Source organism: Podarcis pityusensis (assembly GCF_964106645.2).
Source record: "Podarcis pityusensis genome assembly, chromosome: 3".
NCBI lineage: Eukaryota > Metazoa > Chordata > Lepidosauria > Squamata > Lacertidae > Podarcis > Podarcis pityusensis.
In genome coordinates, this window is record NC_138026.1 from 15,949,466 (window position 1) to 15,968,244 (window position 18,779).

General features: G+C 45.0%; 1 protein-coding gene across 3 annotated transcripts in view; it reads right to left on the minus strand.

Annotated features, from left to right (window-relative positions):
• Nucleotides 1-9,626, minus strand: part of KIF16B (kinesin family member 16B) — a 116,269-nt gene extending 106,643 nt beyond the window's left edge. For 2 of the 3 annotated variants that reach the window (XM_080998897.1, XM_080998896.1), the window contains exons 1-3: nucleotides 9,479-9,626; nucleotides 1,977-2,046; nucleotides 456-569 (exon numbers count right to left, since the gene is read on the minus strand). In XM_080998897.1, the coding sequence (XP_080855023.1) occupies nucleotides 456-569; nucleotides 1,977-2,046; nucleotides 9,479-9,525 (231 nt within the window). In that variant the 5' untranslated portion in view covers nucleotides 9,526-9,626. The remainder of the gene's footprint in view (nucleotides 1-455; nucleotides 570-1,976; nucleotides 2,047-9,478) is intronic. The other variant, XM_080998900.1, reaches the window with a different exon arrangement.
• Between the last annotated feature and the right edge of the window lie 9,153 nt (nucleotides 9,627-18,779).

Sequence of the window (18,779 nt, forward strand, 5' to 3'; positions counted from 1 at the left end):
TTTTTGACCATGCCACATGGAATCACAAACTGTTTTTGCAATTCCCCTCAGGGGTCCCTTCCAACTCTACAATTCTATGATTTGGAGTGCTGCTGTTTGAGACGCAAAAGCCCAAAACTTCTTTAGGAGTGCAAAACTAGTTGTGTAGTTCTTTGCATGCCCTGCTTTTGCAGACTCCCTTGAACTGCAAGAGAACGGCAAGCTACTATGCTAATTTATATCATAGCTTTCATGGTAAATCTACTGTATAAAGGTTTTCAGCAGCTAAATTGTTTAAAATCCTCTCCCTAACATCTATGGGAATCCAAATGTGCAGTTCTTTGTCACTAATCTATTTGTGAGTCATTCTGGGAGCCTTTTTGGCAGGTTAAAGCACTTTAAATATAAATTTTAAAAATGCACTTTGACATTATATTTTCATTCTGAAAGAGAATTACAGGTTTCTGTCTGCCTACCATTTCCTGAGATGCATAGTTTGGACTTTTTGCATCAGCTGAGAAGTAGGAGAAGTCATATGTGAATGTTTTAGTCCGTTCTCTTCCAAGGTCTCCAGTTCCTCCCTCTGGTATCTAAGAATAAGAATAAGAATAAGCCAGCCCATTACCATATTGCTCCCTTAGATAATAACTATGTATGTTTCCAACATTTCTTCTGAGAGTGCAATATTATTACTGCCAATATATAATAATAATAATAATTTTATTATTTATATGCCGCCCATCTGACTGGGTTGTCCTAGCTGCTTTTGTCAACAAAATTGATTTAAGCATAAAATAAGCACTTATTGAGCATATGTTAGAAATTGGCAACTGAATAATGTCATAGTTTAGAATGCTATCCTACTAGGGCAGAATGCTTATTTTTGAACATGGCTATCATTATTGTTGCAACATAGTATCTTCAGTTTAAGGTTATAAGAGCAAATCAGAAAATGTATATAAAACATTTCCTAGGAGAGGTTCTGCATGTTGCAACCTAAAGGCATCTTCTCCAAAAGTGAAATAGGCTGAAAATGAATCGCTTCATAAAATTTGTATCACAACGAAAGGACGCAACACCCTTCCAGTTCGATAGTTTTGACACTGTAACCAACAGTTTGATAGGTGCAATCCCTAGGTTGTATTTATGCATTTATAATAAGCACAAATGCATAGCTTATTTTCAATGCATTTGTTTTCTTCCTTAAATTTTTAAAAAGTTACTATATCTCAAAAATATTTACAAGTATTCCAGTAGGAATAATTTTCAAGCAAAGCTTTTAATTTGTTTGAATATTTGAACCACATTTTGTACACTTTCTTGAATTTCCAACCCTAGTTGTTTCAGTTAAAATACTTTTGGCTACTGGGCAAGAAAAACGAGGTTAATGCTGCATTCTTAACCCCTGGCTGGGAGCATCAGAGCTTAATAGAATGTTGCAGCTGTAACCTTGCCACTTGCACCAGACAGAGGAGAAGGGGGGAGCAAAGTACAAAGGACCCTCCCATGGGTGGGGAGTCAGAAGTAGCTTTTACCCACCATTTGGGCAGAAACATCAAGCGTTCTTTGCCAGCAGAGCTCCCCACTAGGTGGAAGGCAGCAGACCTGGGCAGGACTTAATGAAGGTTACATCACCACCCCACCCAGGCCCGATTCATCACAGCGGACTGGGAGTCTGGATAGCTCTGTTTTACAGCAAGTACAACTAACCTGGCATATTTCTTTAATCGTTTACTAAGTAAATCCAATATGATAAATCAGGTCCCAGTCAATTTAGGGCACCTGCAAAATCTTTTGTGCAGTTTTCTAAACCAATAATTTCCAGTGATAATTTTACACCAGCACTTTGTGGGAAGGAGACTTACTCATCCAGGTCCACTAATCACAAGTTCTGAAGCCATCATGACAAAACGCAGAGTTTGCCAGGAGGAGAATAAAAAAAAAAGAGCAAGTAAAGCAAGAAAAAAAATATTTCTATGATTGCTTAAAACACTCACCTTCATATTTGTAATGGTTGTTTTATTTTTCTCCATTGAAATAATAAATTTAGCATCCAAATCCTTCTCCCTGTGAAATTAACATATTACAGTAGATTAAGAAACAATTATAGGGAGAATCTGATAGCTGTTGTCAGCAAACTACTATTTTCCTTAATGCATACATTTTACCATAAACTCTAGTTTCATTTCTCATTGTGGAGTTTTGTGAACAGTTTCTTGCCATAGTACCATGGGGGGGGGTCACTTTTTCGCTTTATATCCAACTCTAATGTTTCCCCTAGTTGCTGAATTAGGCAAGGAAGGCATATCTTACAAGGGAAGGGTTGTCTTGTCTCTGCCTTTCAGGCAGAAAGCACAATAACTAGAAAGCATAAAAGTAAAGGTAAAGGGACCCCTGACAATTAAGTGCAGACAAGAACGACTCGGGTTGTGGTGCTCATCTCGCTTTACCGGCCGAGGGAGCCGGCGTTTGTCCGCAGACAGCTTTCCAGGTCACGTGGCCAGCATGACTAAGCCGCTTCTGGCGAAACCAGAGCAGCGCACCTGCCACCAACCTATGATGAAGTTCATCAGCAATTTTGAAGTGGCTTTCCTAAGCACCCATCTTTGCCTCAGTCCCTCCTCCTCACCAGAGCATACACAAGTAAAATCTAACACCTTGCTCGTCTAGCCATAACTGCCTTCCTACTAAAATTTCATGGGTTGCACCGAGCTCCATAAAGGAAAACAACTTCTTGGCTTATAACCAGCAATGACATGCGAATTCCTCAGGGATATTTCCTGGCAGCTCATATAATAAGGTAATATCTTGCAGCACTGTCTTAACCATGTCTCCTCAGAAGGAAGTCCTGTTGAATTCAATGGGGCTTTTTCTCCTGGGTAAGTGAAGTTAAGATTGATCATTTTCATTCTAAGGCTGCAAAGGCAACAAAATGAAGGCAAAACAATTCTGGCTAATTTAGTAAAGGGAAGAGAGTTTCCTCTGCTAAGACTGCATGGCTAATAAAGCTATTAAGGCTTGCCTTCTCATTATAGTGTTGCTATAAAATTTATTTTATTTCATAAAATTTATGCGCAGCTTGATTGGTGGTGAGGTGGAGAAACAAAGAAGAAGAAGAAGAAGAAGAAGAAGAGGAGGAGTTTGGATTTGATATCCTGTCTTTCACTCCCCTTCAGGAGTCTCAAAGCGGCTAACAATCTCCTTTCCCTTCCTCCCCTACAACAAACACTCTGTGAGGTGAGTGGGGCTGAGAGACTTCAAAGAAGTGTGACTGGCCCAAGGTCACCCAGCAGCTGCATGTGGAGGAGCGGAGATGCAAACCCGGTTCCCCAGATTACGAGACTACCGCTCTTAACCAATACACCACAAGAAACCCTCAAAGCAGTTCTATAGGTCAGGAACAGATAGAAGGTTTCCAATTCCCATTATTAAAAAAATCAAGGGGTGGGGATTAAAGGTACAGTAGAGTGCATGCCACAATATATAAAACACAAACTAACAAAAAGCAGACAGATATAATAATGCAAAACGTAAAGAAGATATACAGGTGAAGACGAAACAACAACTACGGAGCAAGTTTGAACAAGCAATCCACAAGGACATGGTTGAGGGAGCCGGGTATGTTTAGCTTGGGAAAGAGGCGATTTAGAGGAGATATGATAGACATCATCAAATATCTCAAGGGCTATCACATGGAAGACGGCACAAGCTTGTTTTCTCCTGTTTTGGAGGGTAGGACTCGAACCAATGGATTCAAGTTACAAGAAAGGAGATTCCAACGAAACATGGGGAAGAACTTTCTGACAGTAAGAGCTGTTTGACAGTGGAACAGACTCCCACAATGGGTGGTGGAGATTCTCCTTTCTTGGAGGTTTTTAATCAGAGGTTGGATGGCCATCCGTCATGGACACTTTAGTTGAGTTTCTTGCAATGCAGGGGGTTGGACTAGATGACCCTTAGGGTGCCTTCCAACTTTACAATTCTATGATGGTGAAGGGATGGCTCAGTCGGTAGAGCATGAGACACTTAATCTCAGGGTCATAGGTTTGAGCCCCACGTCGGGTGAAAGATTCCTACATTGCAGGGGGTTGGACTAGATTATTCTCACGGTCCCTTCCAATTCTATCATTCCATGATTCTATGACACAAAGCTGTTACTGCTGAACTGCTCAATGAGATGCTGAAGGGAGGGTCCTGTGACTGTGCACTGGTTGTTAGGAAATTTAAATGGAAAGTGAAGATAAGTGATTATGCCCCAAACAATCTATGGGCCTCTGTTTAAGAATGATCATAAAAGCAACATATTATCTAGCAATGAAGCATAATAAAGCCAGCTGCACCACAGTGAACTCTGAACAAAAGCTTTATTTCTTGCACACAAGTCAGCCAGTTTTGACTATTCGGCAGCTAACCAAAACGAAGCTTCAGCTTTGAATAAGCAGCTTAATCTAGCAACTGTTTGTAATTTTGCTCATATTCTTGCGAAAGGGAGGAGCAGCAGAAACAGAGCTCAACGCTGCACCTGTCTAGCTAGTTCACCCAGTTGCCCTTTTCCAATTTTCAGCGTGATATCTTACAATGGTCCATTAACTACTGGTGCTACTTTGTAATCCGTCCTCTTGGGACCAAGTTTCATTGAAGCTGGAAAAGAGATCAGATGGGTTCAACAGTCACTCAAAATAGAACATGTCTCAGAAGCACTACCATGGAATCTTGTGCTTGTGTAAAAGACAATAGCCTGTCTATTGCAGAAGAAGAAGAAGAAGAAGAAGAAGAAGAATTTATTATTTATACCCTGCCCATCTGGCTGGGTTTCCCCAGCCACTCTGGGCAGCTTCCAACAAAATATTAAAATACAATAGTGCATCAAACATTAAAAGCTTCCCTAAACAGGGCTGGTAGTTGTTTTTCTCTTTGACATCTGGTGGGAGGGCATTCCATAGGGCAGGTGCCATTACCGAGAAGGCCCTCTGCCTGGTTCCCTGTAACTTGGCTTCTCGCAGTGAGGGAACTGCCAAAAGGCCCTCGGCGCTGGACCTCAGTGTCCGGGCGGAACGATGGGGGTGGAGACGCTCCTTCAGGTATACTGGACCGAGGTCATTTAGGGCTTGAAAGGTCAGCACCAACATTTTGAATTGTGCTTGGAAACATACTGGGAGCCAATGTAGGTCTTTCAAGACTGGTGTTATGTGGTCTCAGTGGCCGCTCCCAGTCACTAGTCTAGCTGCTGCATTCTGGATTAGTTGTAGTTTCCAGGTCACCTTCAAAGGTAGCCCACATAGAGCACATTGCAGTAGTCCAAGCGGGAGATAACTAGAGCATGCACCACTCTGGTGAGACAGTCCGCGGGGAGGTAGGGTCTCAGCCTGAGTACCAGATGGGGCTGATAAACAGCTGCCCTGGACACAGAATTGACCTGCACCTCCATGGAAGAGCAAATATTTAATCCTACCAGCCTTAGAAAACGTAAATGTGTTTACAAGATGGGCATATGATTTCAATATCTCTACCAACCATGGAAATAAATGCTAAGTATCCTTAGGTAGGAAAACCCAGCTCTGCACTCTGGTTTGTGTAAAGGTAAAGGTAAAGGTAAAGGTAAAGGGACCCCTGGCCATTAGGTCCCGTCGTGACTGACTCTGGGGTTGCAGCGCCCATCTCGCTTTATTGGCCGAGGGAGCCGGCGTACAGCTTCCGAGTCATGTGGCCAGCATGACTAAGCCGCTTCTGGCGAACCAGAGCAGTGCACGGAAACGCCGTTTACCTTCCCACCGGAGCAGTACCTATTTATCTACTTGCACTTTGATGTGCTTTCGAACTGCTAGGTTGGCAGGAGCAGGGACCGAGCAACGGGAGCTCACCCCGTCGTGGGGATTCGAACCGCCGACCTTCTGATTGGCAACTCCTAGGCTCTGTGGTTTAACCCACAGCACCACCCGCGTCCCCTCTGGTTTGTGTAGAGATGCAGTATTCTTCACCAATACTTTCTGAAGCCTCTCTTAACACTTATAGTAACCAAATTGCTCCCATTCCAGCTTTCAGTTTCTAGCAGGCAGGAGCATGAAATCACAAGTCCCGAAAGTCTGGTAACTTCAGAGAAGTATTACCAAAATTACTACTCCACTCCAAATTACCAATACTTCACCTTCAACACAGTTGCTACGAATAACAACTTTTTAAATAAAAGATCTCCAAACTGGCAACATCCCCTTTTCAATTAAAATCAGGGGGGGGGGGAATCAACCAAGGTTTTGTTTTTTGTTAATCAATCTGAAATCAATAGTAATAGAAAATATTTCTGAAATTGTCAAAGTTGTTGAGTCTCAAGTAAAGTTAACATACAAGAAAGGCAAGCACTTTCAGACCCCAGAAAATAAATCAATGTCGTGGCACCAGAGAACCCCTAAACTGTGGGACATCCCCTCTTTGAAAAAAGCAGCAAATGCCCAAGGCTGTTTTGAGTTCAGAGCACATGCTTTTAGATGTATCATGTTCTGTCACAAAGCAGCAGCGTTGTGTTCAGAGAGTAGGAATGCAACTTAGGTAACACTTATACCCAAGGATAATAATTTAAATGTTGTTAGCCGCTCTAGCGAAGAATGGGATACAAAAACAAAACAATATCATCTAAAAGTAGCTGACAGAGCATTTCTTGTGCAGTCATGAGCTGACTAGTCTGTTCTGCTTCAACAACATGGGCCACGTTCAAGGCTCTTGTGTTAATTTACAGGACCCTTAACAACATGGGTCAAGGATATCTTAAGGACTGCCTGATCCCTTATATCATGGCCCAATCACTGAGATCTTTGGGGCTCATAACTTCTGGAAATTGTACATTCAGTCTAATGGGTCAAAGTCTGTGGATCTCCCTCCCAGGTGAGATCAGACGGCTCCTTGCTGAACTTCAGGCCCATGACCATTCTTTTGTGGTTGTTGTTCCAGCAGGCATTTTAAAGTCGTGTTTGTTTTATTGTCCCATTTTCTGTGGATTGTTTTTTATGTACACCACTTAGAAATACAAGTTAATCACGTGGTATATAAATATCTTAAATAAAATAAGCAAACAACGGCCAGTGTTTTGTTCCGTAGAGCTACAAGAACAGAGTTCTGTTATGCTCCAAAAACTGCAAGCAGCAGCTATGGCAAATCCTTGTTTGTGTATTTTCAAGAACTTAAAACACATTTTCAAGGTTACATAAAGATAAATGCTGTGAGCTTTATTGACTTTGTTTCAAAGCAAAAGATGCATGTACCACATTTACACATTATTTAAAAAGTACTCTGTCATGATCCCTATATACTGTATGCAACCACTTCTGTGTGTGTTGAGCTTGTATGTGTACCACAACCACAAGATCCCACACTGCCTGAATAAGGTTATTGAGTTCCAACAGATTAAACACACAGAACTGTTAAGGACAGAATGTTTTCTAATGCCAAGGAGAAGGATTACCTGTCCAATATCTTTTCAATCTTAGACACTCAATCTGAAATCTCATTATACTGCTTACTTCTTTCAAATTAAATTTCACCACACTAGTTTCATTCATTGAAATTATACCCCTTAAATTACCTTTTCTAAATCCTGTCGGACTGGGAAAACAACATAGTTCTACTCACAAAGAATCATACAATTTTAGAATTGGAAGGGAGCCCAAGGGTCATCCAGTCCAACCCCCTGCAATGTGTGTAGGGCATATGTATGCAAAATGATGAACAGGGTTAATTGCTTTTAGCTCCACCTCAGCTTCATGTATTATTTCAGTAACCACACATGTGAGGGAAAAACCCCAATGCATTTTCACAAGTAGGTGCTCAACATATTCCCTACACTGGTCACTTGCAAACTCACCCCAGAACAACTACAACTATGTAGGGAGATGCTGAGCTGTGGCACCTTCCCACGCTAAGATGACTTTCATAACAACTTTGAAACAAATAGATAACATATAGAGCTATAGAGGTGTGATAAAACCCACCTTCCTACATGTCTGGCTGACATCTGCCCTTCCAAAGAACTGACATGAACCTTTAGTGAGTTTGCAAGAAGCTGCCAGGGACAAAACGATCAATCATCACCAGTTTATACAAAAGCACAAGCTCAGCACAAAGCATCATAAAATTACTTTGGCAGAGTTTTACAGCTGGCATGCTTTATTTAAAGGGTGTGTGTGAACATATATGCACATTTAAGCATGTAGTGTGTACACCTCCTCAATAGATAGAACACTCTTGTTTTTAACCCCTTTGGACACCAGAAATATGTTTGTCAGTGCCTTGTATGAACAGAATTCTAAGTGTGGTGTACTGGTTAAGAGTCCTGGACAAGCCCCTGGGAGATCAGGGTTCAAATCCCCACTCAACCATGAAACTCACTGGGCAACCTTGGGCCAGTCACTGCCTCTCAGCCTAACCTACCCCACAGGGTTGTTGTGGGAAAAGAATGGAGAGGCGTTATGTACGCCACCTTGAACACCTTTGATGAGAGGCAGGCTATAAAGGTGATGAATAAATAAGTAGATAAATAAAAATACATTATACTTTCCCAGATCTAATAAGTTAGGGTGACCAGATTTTAAAGGGGGGGGGGGGGAGAGAGAACAGATTATCCTGTGCCCTTTATTTGTTAGTTCCAGGGAAGAGACTCTGGCAGCTGGGGGGGGGGGGGAGTCAGAGCACCTCCCCAAAATGCCACAGTCACAGGAGCCTCCTTCGCACCTGGCTCCCCAACAGGCGTGACAGCACATGCCACTGTTCTGCTACCCTAGCAATGAGGCTGCCAGCAAAGTTTACAGGGTTTGAACAACAGAGTTCAAAGAGACACCAAGGGTCATCTAGCCCAACCCCCCGCAAGGCAGGAAGCTTTTGCCCAACATGCGGCTTGAACCCGCAGCCCTGAGACCGAGCTATCCCAGGATGGTTTACACCGGCATCTCATCCAGCAGGGAGGCAGTTTGTCCTTTTATTACGCAGAAATGGGGCATTTCAAGCAGGTGCCCTTGTCTTGTTTTGTTTTCCTTGTGGGTGCCACTCTGCCAGAACCTCTTCCGTAGAAGGAACGAATAAAAAGGCATAGCTCGGTCGGTCGCTACAGCAAGGAGATTCCCAGTCTCAAAGTCGTGGGTTCGAGTCGCACGTTGGGCAAATGACCCCCGCCTTGCAGGGGGTCGGACTAGATGACCCCCAACTCTCCAATTCTAAGAAAGAGGAAAACCGTTCTCTCTTCTCAATCTCATTATACCAATTACTCTTTTTTCGGTTTTTTTGTTTTGTCCCCCCCCCCCCGCCCCCAGCCCATCATTGCGCCACGACACGCAGCACCCGGGAGCTGGCAGGTGAGGGAACAAGTTCTGCGCGTGCGCGTTGCAGTCGCGGCCGGGCGGGGGAGGGAAGACCCACGAGGGGAGAACGTGGGGGAAAAGCGAGCGCGGGGGGCGGAGTGCGTGAGGGGAGGGGGCGGAGGGCACGAGCTCCTCTCGCTCGGCTCTGGCTGCCTCACCTGCGGTTTATGGGCCGGACTCGGACAGCCACCTTCACCGACGCCATGGCGCCGAGACCCCCCTCCTCCCCGCCGCCGCCGGCCTGCCTACTCCTCGTCGCTCTCCCGGACGCGGCCCGCTCCGCCCGGCGGCTCCCCGCGCGCTGCCAAAGGCCGCCCTCCGCCCCGCCCCGCCCTTCAGCCGCCCCGCGCGCCGCTTTCGACTCCCGCAGCGCCGCCCTGCAGCGCCGGGCGCCGATGGCGTAAGGGTGCCGCCGGCGGACAAACACCGCCGAACGCGTTGCGCGATCACCCGCCTGGCCCGGACCCTGGGGAGGACCCAGCGGCTCTCGGAGGCGCGCGAGAGAAGCGGGGTAGGGGGTGGGTCCGGCCCAGGTTAAAGCGGCGGGAGGGGGGCGATGATAGAATCGTAGGCTTGGAAGGGGGACCCCACCCCCCCAGCGTCGTCGAGTACAGCCCAGCCCCCCTGCAAGGTAGGAATATGCACACACGCACACGGCGATCGAATCTGCAACCTTGGCATTATCAGCAAGCGCCACAGGTCTGGGCAACCGAGTTAAAATGCCAACAGCAGGAGTTGGAAGGGACCTCCTGGGGTCATCTAGGCCAACCCCCTACAAGGCAGGAATATGCACACACACACACACACACACACACACACACAGATTGAACCTGTGCAATGAGATTGAGTGTTGGGGGGGGGAGGGAGGCTCGGTTAATTTCATTGTACACAGGTGGCGCTGTGGGTTAAACCACAGAGCCTAGGACTTGCTGATCAGAAGGTTGGTGGTTCGAATCCCCAAGATGGGGTCAGCTCCCGTTGCTCGGTCCCAGCTCCTGCCAACATAGCAGTTCAAAAGCACGTCAAAGTGCAAGTAGATAAATAGGTACCGCTCCAGCGGGAAGGTAAATGGCATTTCCGTGCGCTGCTCTGCTTCACCAGAAGTGGCTTAGTCATGCTGGCCACATGACCCGAAAGCTGTACGCTGGCACCCTCGTCCAATAAAGTGAGATGAGCGCCGCAACCCCAGAGTTGGCCACGACTTTACCTAATGGTCAGGGGTCCCTTTACCTTTACACAGGTTGTACATTGACAATAAAGATATTATTATTATTATTATTACCTGCAACCTGGGCATTAACAGCAAGTGCCACAGTTCTGGTAAAACATCAACAGCAGCAGGAGTTGGAAGTGGAACCTCTGGGTGTCATCGAGTCCAGCACACACACACACCCCCCCCCAGGCAAGGCAGGAATATGCACATCCACCCATGGGGATTGAACCTGCAAGCTGGGCACTATGAGCAAGTTTCACAGGTCTGGGCAACTGTGGTAAAATGCCAGCAGCAGCAGTTGGAAGGGACCCCCCAGGCGTCATCAAGTCCAGCCCCCCTGCAAGGTAGAAATATGCACGACCACACAGGGATTGAACCTGCAAATTTAGCAATATCAGCAGCTGCCGCAGGTCTGGGTGACCAGGGTAAAATGCTAACAGCAGGAGCTGGAAGGGACCCTGGGGGTCCTCTAGCCCAACCCCCTGTGAGGCAAGGAAGTTGTTTTGCCCAATGTGGGGCTCAGACCCATGATCCAAATCAAGCCAGTGGCGCACCTAGTCCACGGATGGAAGGAAACACCAGGATGTGAGTGGTGCAGAAGCTGTCAAAGGTCAGGTTTCATCTTAGCTTAAAAAAAATATCTAGAAAAACCTGGGCAAGGTGCTGGCTTCTAAAGTTTTCAACACTTAGGCAGGAAGAACCAGCTGCACAAATGTGAGAAGGGGGATGCCTGGCTTGCCGGTAGTACATGTGAAAAAGATCTAGGGGTCTTAGTATACCACAAGCTTAACATGAGTCAACAGTGTGATGCAGCAGCAAAAAAAGCTAATGTTGTTCTAGGCTGCATCAACAGAAGTATAGCGTCCACATCAAGGGAAATAATAGTACCACTCTAGTCTTCTTAGTCAGACGACACCTGGAATACTGTGTCCAATTCTGGCCACCACAATTTAAGAAGGATGTTGACAAGCTGGAATGTGTGCAGAGGAGGACAACCAAGATGATCAAGGGTCTGGAAACTAAGCCTGATGAAGGAGCTTGAAGGAGCTGGGTATGGTTAGCCTTAAAAAGCGAAAACTGAGAAGAGATATGATGGCCATCTTCAAATATCTCAAGGGCTTTCGCATGGAAATGGAGCAAGCTTGTTTTCTCCTGTTCTGGAGGGTAGGACTCAAACCAATGCATTCAAGTTACAGGAAAGGAGATTCTGACTAAACCTCAGGAATAACTTTCTGATAGTCGGAATTAATGGCAGAAGAAGCTCTCTGGATACTTGGGCATTTCTCTGGCTTTTCAAATCTTACTACACACATCTAATGGGAGGGGGCAGATGAACAAAATTCAGAGCAAGTTCACAGTTTAAATTGGGTGAGAGGCAGAGCTCAGAGTTGGGTGAAGGTGAGGCACTCTCTTCAATGCTAGTTTTAAGGGCATGGCTTTCAAAGAGGATTAGACACATTCATGGAAGATAAGGCTATCAGTAATTAGTAGCCATCATTGCTAAGTTCTGTCTCTGCTGTCAAATGCTGGGATTTGCAAGTGCAGAGAGTTCTACTGCTCAGCCCCCAATATCTTCCCGCACAGATGCTGGTCTAGACGGGCCTTTGGCCAGCCTCTTCTTATGTTCTTAAGAATATTTATTCATCCCCCCCCCCTTCTGATGCAAAAACGCCACTGGGGGCTGTTTACAACATTTGCAACGGAAACGTTATAAAAACAACAGTATTTAAAAATAACCAGCGCAGGAGGCAGGAACAGCAGTACAAACCACCAATGAAAACAGTATCTGCCACATAGGAATAAAATGGACTTTAATCACTGATGAAAAACCGTGAGGGTGAGGGCCAGCTAGGGACAAGGCGTTCCGTAACTGGGCAGTCTCTCCTTCCCTTTGGGGATGAGGCAGTAGCGGCATCTCAAGGCAGGGCTGGGAGTGACCTCCGCTCCAAATCCTGCTCAAATGTGCTTCAGTCCTAAGTCAGATCCAGAGAATGGCTTTTCCTTTGGATCTTAGTGAAAGGGTCAGGGGATATGGAAAGATGCAGCCGCATCCTGGACTAGCTGAAACTTCTGTAATCTTTTCAAAGGTTGGGTCACATTCAGGTAGTCATTCAGGTCACTGTTCTTCAACCTTGGGCCCTCAGATGTTGTTGGACTACAACTCCCATTATCCACCGCCAGGTTAGCCAATGGTCAGGGACGATGGGATTTGTAGTCTGGTAACATATGGGACCCAAGGTTTAAGAACACCAACCGAGGTAAAAGCCAAGCGAAGGAGCACCCAGGCTGTCAACCTGAGGAGTACTACCCTATCCAAAACAGAGCTCAATGTCAATTTCAGAGTCCATTTCTTGCCTAACCAGGAGCGCCTCTGCCTTGTTGGGATTAAGCTTCAATTTGTTAACCCTCATGCGGCCCTTAACTGCATGAGATCCGTTCAAAGTGTCAACAGCTTCCTTGATATTACAGTGGTACCTCTGTTTACGAACGTTTCTGGTTATGCACGCTGTGGATTACAAGCTCCACTATCCTGGAAGTAGCTACTCCTGGTTGCGAACTTTGCCCCGGGATGTAAGCGGAAATTGCGTGCCAGAGGCATGCGCACAGTGGGAGGCGCCATTAGTGAAAGCGCACCTCAGGATAAGAACGGTTTCTGGTTATGAATGGACTTCCGGAGCGGATTCAGTTTGTAACCACAGGTACCTCTATAAATGAAAGGGGCTTGGGCAGGTGGGAGCTTCCCTCAAGGCTAGCTCTAATGTAATACCCAGGAAATGTAAATCAGAATTTTTATGTTGGGTTGATTTAGACAGTTCCCTCCCCCTTGGCCCATTTTGATGTTTCTTTCTGAGGTACGGTGCTGGTGGGAATGAGCGCAAGGAACGGTCTGTGCACAGATTTTTTTTTACACTTGACGAAGAAAGCCGTGCCAACATTGATTTCCCAAACTAGCAGCCATCATCGAGGCCTTCCCAAAGTTGTCATGGATCACAGAAAGCAGCATTCTGAGCAAGCAGCTTGAGGGTGTGCTGCTCAATTTGCTCCAAGCTGCGAAACTGCCATCTCTCTCCCCCGCCCCAACTTCCTCCCTCTCCAAGATTAATCTGTGGCTCATGAAATATCAGCAAGATGCTCTTATTCAGGGAAAGCTTTGAAGGCAATGTCATCTCGTCACAGCTGTAGATCAGCTCATCTCCAGAACTATCCTTTCCTTTAATTCCTGCTCCTGAGCACTTGGGGTGGGGGGGGAGGAAACTGCTGATCAACCCATCAGCTGATCCATTCTGTCACTCTTTAAAACTCTCTTTAGGTGGAGCACCAGGGATGCCACAGCATTCTTCATTTCTTGCTGAGCCTCATGCTGTTATTAGCTATCGCTGATAGCCTTTTTTAAAAAAAATTGCCTCCACTCTAAGGATTTTACTGCCCATTGTTTTCATTTTGTCCTCCTGTCATCCACTCCTTGTACCACATACTCAATAGTGTATTAAGAGTCAGCAATCATGTTTCCCTCCGTCAGCTTCCCAGGGAAGATGGCATTGATTCCATAGGAACCGTGCATTTGTGTGCCAGCCTTGAAACATTCATCTTCCTAAAACACCGGTAGAGCTTGCTTGTGCATGGCCCTCAAATGGCTATGCATGTGAACATGCTGCAGTAACGATTTTGTTCTTGTGGAGTCCTAGGCAAGAGGGCACGTGGTGCAATTTTCTCTTTCCTGCAGAGGGGACTTGCATTTTTTTTTAAAAAAGTTTTAAAGGCAAAAAAAACCCCTATAAGAATTTCAGGTATTATGTAATTATTCAGCACCCAAAGTTTTATTGCCCTATCACTCCGCCAAGCATCTCACTGTAATAATTATGCATTTCAAAACAAGTAACTTTCCCTCCCTCTAGTGGTCTACCTGGTGCATTGGCAAATCTGAAGACTTCCAGGAAGATCAAAGAAATTTAACAGCACAAGAACGGAGCATTATTTTGCAATAATAATAATAATAATAATAATAATTTATTATTTATACCCCACCCATCTGGCTGGGCCTCCCCAGCCACTCTGGGCGGCTTCCATAGAAACCAAAAATACAGTAAAATATCACACGTTAAAAACTTCCCTGAACAGGGCTGCCTTAAGATGTCTTCTGAATGTCAGGTAGTTGTTTATCGCTTTGTCATCTGCTGGAAGGGCGTTCCACAGGGCGGGCGCCACTACCGAGAAGGCCCTCTGGTAAAATACATAAACACAAATACATAAAATACAGACAAATACAAAGACAAATATAAACACAAATACATAAAATACAGAACTTCATGGGCAGAAATGCACACGCAGTTTTATTATCTGCACAGCAAAGGGATGCAGAGTGCACGGAGCTGATACAGAAATATTTGAAGATAATGAAAATCCTCAGTCAAAATACCACTGAAGACAATGGATATTTTTATAACACCTCGGGGGGGGGGGGGTTAGATCCAGGCAAGAATTATTTCAGAGTAGATGATCATTATAATTAGAAGAAATCCCATTTTTGCTTAAATTCCACAATAGAAGCCTGGGGCTTTTCAGATATATGCAGATATATTTTCAGGCTGTTGCTATAATTCTGAATCTGTTAATGACTCCTTTTCAGACATTTTTAAAGCAGACCCATCCATGAAGCTTTCCATTCTTAATACGCCACTAAAGCTTATAATGTGTGCAAATTTCTGCACCTCAGGCAGCTCTTTGGAAATGAGCATATTATTCTGATTTAACTATCAGAAAGACTCTGAGTGGATTAATTGGATGAATTAATTGTGTAGACTAGAGTGGAAGATTGAAGACATCTAATTTCGAAACAAGTGCAACTGTAGCATCTTTACTGTTCCTCCCTTATTAATTTTCCTGTCCACAAATCATGGAACCTTGAAGATGTATAGAATCAAACACTCCTCTTTGGAATCCTACATCACTTTTCCAGTGGCATAGAGGAGATGTTGTACCCTAGTCGTTTTAATGGCAGAGCAACATCCTTCATTGAAATAAATAAGGCAAGCCTCTGGTGGTTACTGGGTGGGTTCTGTGTTCTTATCCTGTCCTCTGTATTTAGAACTACTCACTAGATTGAGTTGGTAGTCTTTTACATGTCTGGGGGTGAGGGATTGTACCCTGAGCCTAGTTTCACCTGGAAGGCAGGGGAGCCCAACGTGCTGCACCTACAAGCACAAAACAATCCCTCTGCAGTGCCACATATCCAACATTGGAAAATGCCAGTCACCTCTCCTACCTGGGCAGTTATCTTTCTACAAAGTCAGACATTGATGCTGAAATCCAGCATCGCCTGAGCTCTGCGAGTGCAGCTTTCTCCCGACTGAAGTGCAGAGTGTTTGAGGACTTTCACAGGGAAACTGAAATGCTTGTTTACAAAGCTATTGCACTACCAACCTTACTGTATGCTTGTGAAACGTGGACCACTTATAAACGCCATCTCCAACTCCTTGAAAGATTCTATTAACGGTGTCTCCGAAACATTTTGTACATCACTTGAGAAGACAGGTGAACGAATGCCAGTGTACTGGAAGAAGCAAAGATCACCAGTGTCGAAGCAATGATTCTTCAACATCAGCTTCGTTGGACTGGTCATGTTGTTTGGATGCCTGATTATCATCTTCCAAAGCAAGTACTGTATTCTGAACTTAAAAATGGTAAGCATAATGCTGGTGGTCAACAAAGGAGATTCAAAGACTCTCTTGTGGCAAATCTTAAAAAAATGTAGTATAAACACCGACAACTGGGAAGCACTTGCCTGTGAGCGCTCTAATTGGAGAACAGCCTTTACCAAAGGTGTCCTGGGCTTTGAAGGTGCTCAAACTCAGGATGAAAGGCAGAAATGCGCTAAGAGGAAGGCACACTTGGCAAATCCTCACTATGATCAGCTCCCACCTGGAAACATGCCCCCACAGTGGAAGGACATGTGGATCCAGAATTGGCCTCCACAGTCACTTATGGATTCACTTTTTAAACCGTGTTTATGGAAGACAATCTTACTCGGCTACGAGTGATCTCCAAAGAAAGAAGAAGGTAGTCTTTTACATGGCTGGGATGGGGGATTGTACCCTGAGCCGATTTTCACCTGGAAGGCAGGGGAGCCCAGAGGGAGGGTGAGAGGGAAACACTAAAATGGATGAAGTGATGATGGAAAGATAAACGAGGGGAAGCCCTCTGCAGCCAACCAGTTCGGATCAGGAGTGACTTGTCCTTACGCTAGCAGCCTGCCACGGAGGGAGGGAACATGAAGTGGCAAAGATGGGTGGCGTGGTCTCACTGAGTTTTGCCACTGGTCCTGCCCACTGCTGGCAGGTCCCTGACAGATTACTCCTGGGAGAATGCAGCCCTCAACAGAAAAAAGGTTCCCCACCCCTGGCTATGATTTGTAAAGACAACAACAACAAGGAGCTGTTCCCTAGGCACCAGACAATTAGCATGGATATAGAAGTCAAATGCCTTTTACATTTTTGATATAATTTGCATGGGACCAGACAAACATCATAATATACAGACTTTGTACAGTGGTTTCAAGTGTTCGAAGCATTTCACGTGCATTATCTAGTTGTCGCAATCCTTACAACAACTCTGTAAGGCAGGCGGGTATTATTATCCTCTGTTTCGCTGTTGGGTTTGGGGAGGGTGAATGAAGCAGAGAATAGAGGGTGTGCTCAGCAACTCTGTAGACAGATTTCTGATTTGGGAAATTCTACAATGTGGTTTCAGCATACAGTTCTGCTTTAGAAACAGCATTAAAAAGGGAAGTTCTGAGCCTGGCCTTCACCCACTAAACCACAGTGTCATAACTGGTGAAGTAAGATTCAGCCACAGAATGAGGAGGCAGGGAAACTCATCTCGTCCTTCAACTCAGCCCTGGATCGAGATCTTCCCTCAAACACTTGTGTCAAGTCAAGACACGTTCTCATTGCTCAGGGAAACACCTGACAGGAATAGATAAAGAGATGCGTTCTTATTAATGGTGTTTAAACGAGTGCTTACTCCCATAAAGACTCAGAGACCCTTGGCAGATGTTTGCAGGATATGTTCCGGCTGGCAATTGGCAGCTGGCCATGGAGAAGCATTGTATACAGAAGCTGGAAGATTTACAGAACAGCTAATAAATATCAAGCATCTGCGAGAGTCAAACAGACCTTGAGGATCCATATGGTTCTAAGGCTGTGTCAGGAGATAATTCACTTCCCCCAGGACTTGACCTTTGCCTTGCTGAAGAAAGGGGTAAAGTCTGCAGTTAATGATGCTATCTCTATATATGCCAACTCAGAAATAAGCCCCAATGGACATAAGAACTTTGCTGCATCAGGCCCATGTCCCGTCTAGTCCAGCATCTGATTCTCACATTGGCCAACTAGTTGTCTATAGGAAGCCCACACACAGAAACCGAGGGCAGCATGCCAGCAATATGTTCAAAGGCACCCTGACTCTGAAAGCACAAGTTGAACACTCCCATCAGTAGTAGTCACCAGTAGCCTTATTTACTTGACTTGTATGAGGGCTGTGCAAGAAGAAGGAAGAAAAGTCAGGTGGTTACAGTCTGTGAGGTAGTTTCTCACTTGCATGGTGTGGAGACAATTGCTCCAAACAGGGTCCTTCAAATTTTGGGTGTGCCTTCAGCATTCGGCAATTGGTGGAAATAGACAGATTGGTACTGTTTAAGATGTCTGAAACTAAATGGCTAGTCTGTGCTCAGGTGAGGAACAAACAGAAGTGGCAGTGTGGCAATAAATGTAACCCACTGAAACAATGCATCATATTTGTAATTCAAACAGATGAATTACCATCCCAGCAACTTGCCTAGTACTAATTTGCTTTGAAACTATGTAGCTTGATATTAATATTAGATACACCTATAATAATTATAAGGCAGCTGGGGCACTTAAAACTCACCTATTTTTAAACTAGAAAGCATCTTCAGTAGAGCTTCCTTGTGGTTTAGTTTGGTGTAATTTCTAAAGAAGATGCTCCATACTTCTACAGATTTATTAGTGAAATGACCTTCCCAAGTTTCCATTAGACAGTAGATGCTGCTGTGATTTCAAATGAAATAGATCCCCATATCTGTAGCATTCAGGATTAATGGAGCAGCCTCACGTCAGCCCTGGCAAAAGGTTGAAGACTCATCACCCTTCCCTGGCAACACAGAACTAAGAAGCTCTAAGCCTAAGGAATGTTAACAATGCTTATCCATTGTAATAACCCTTCTCTCA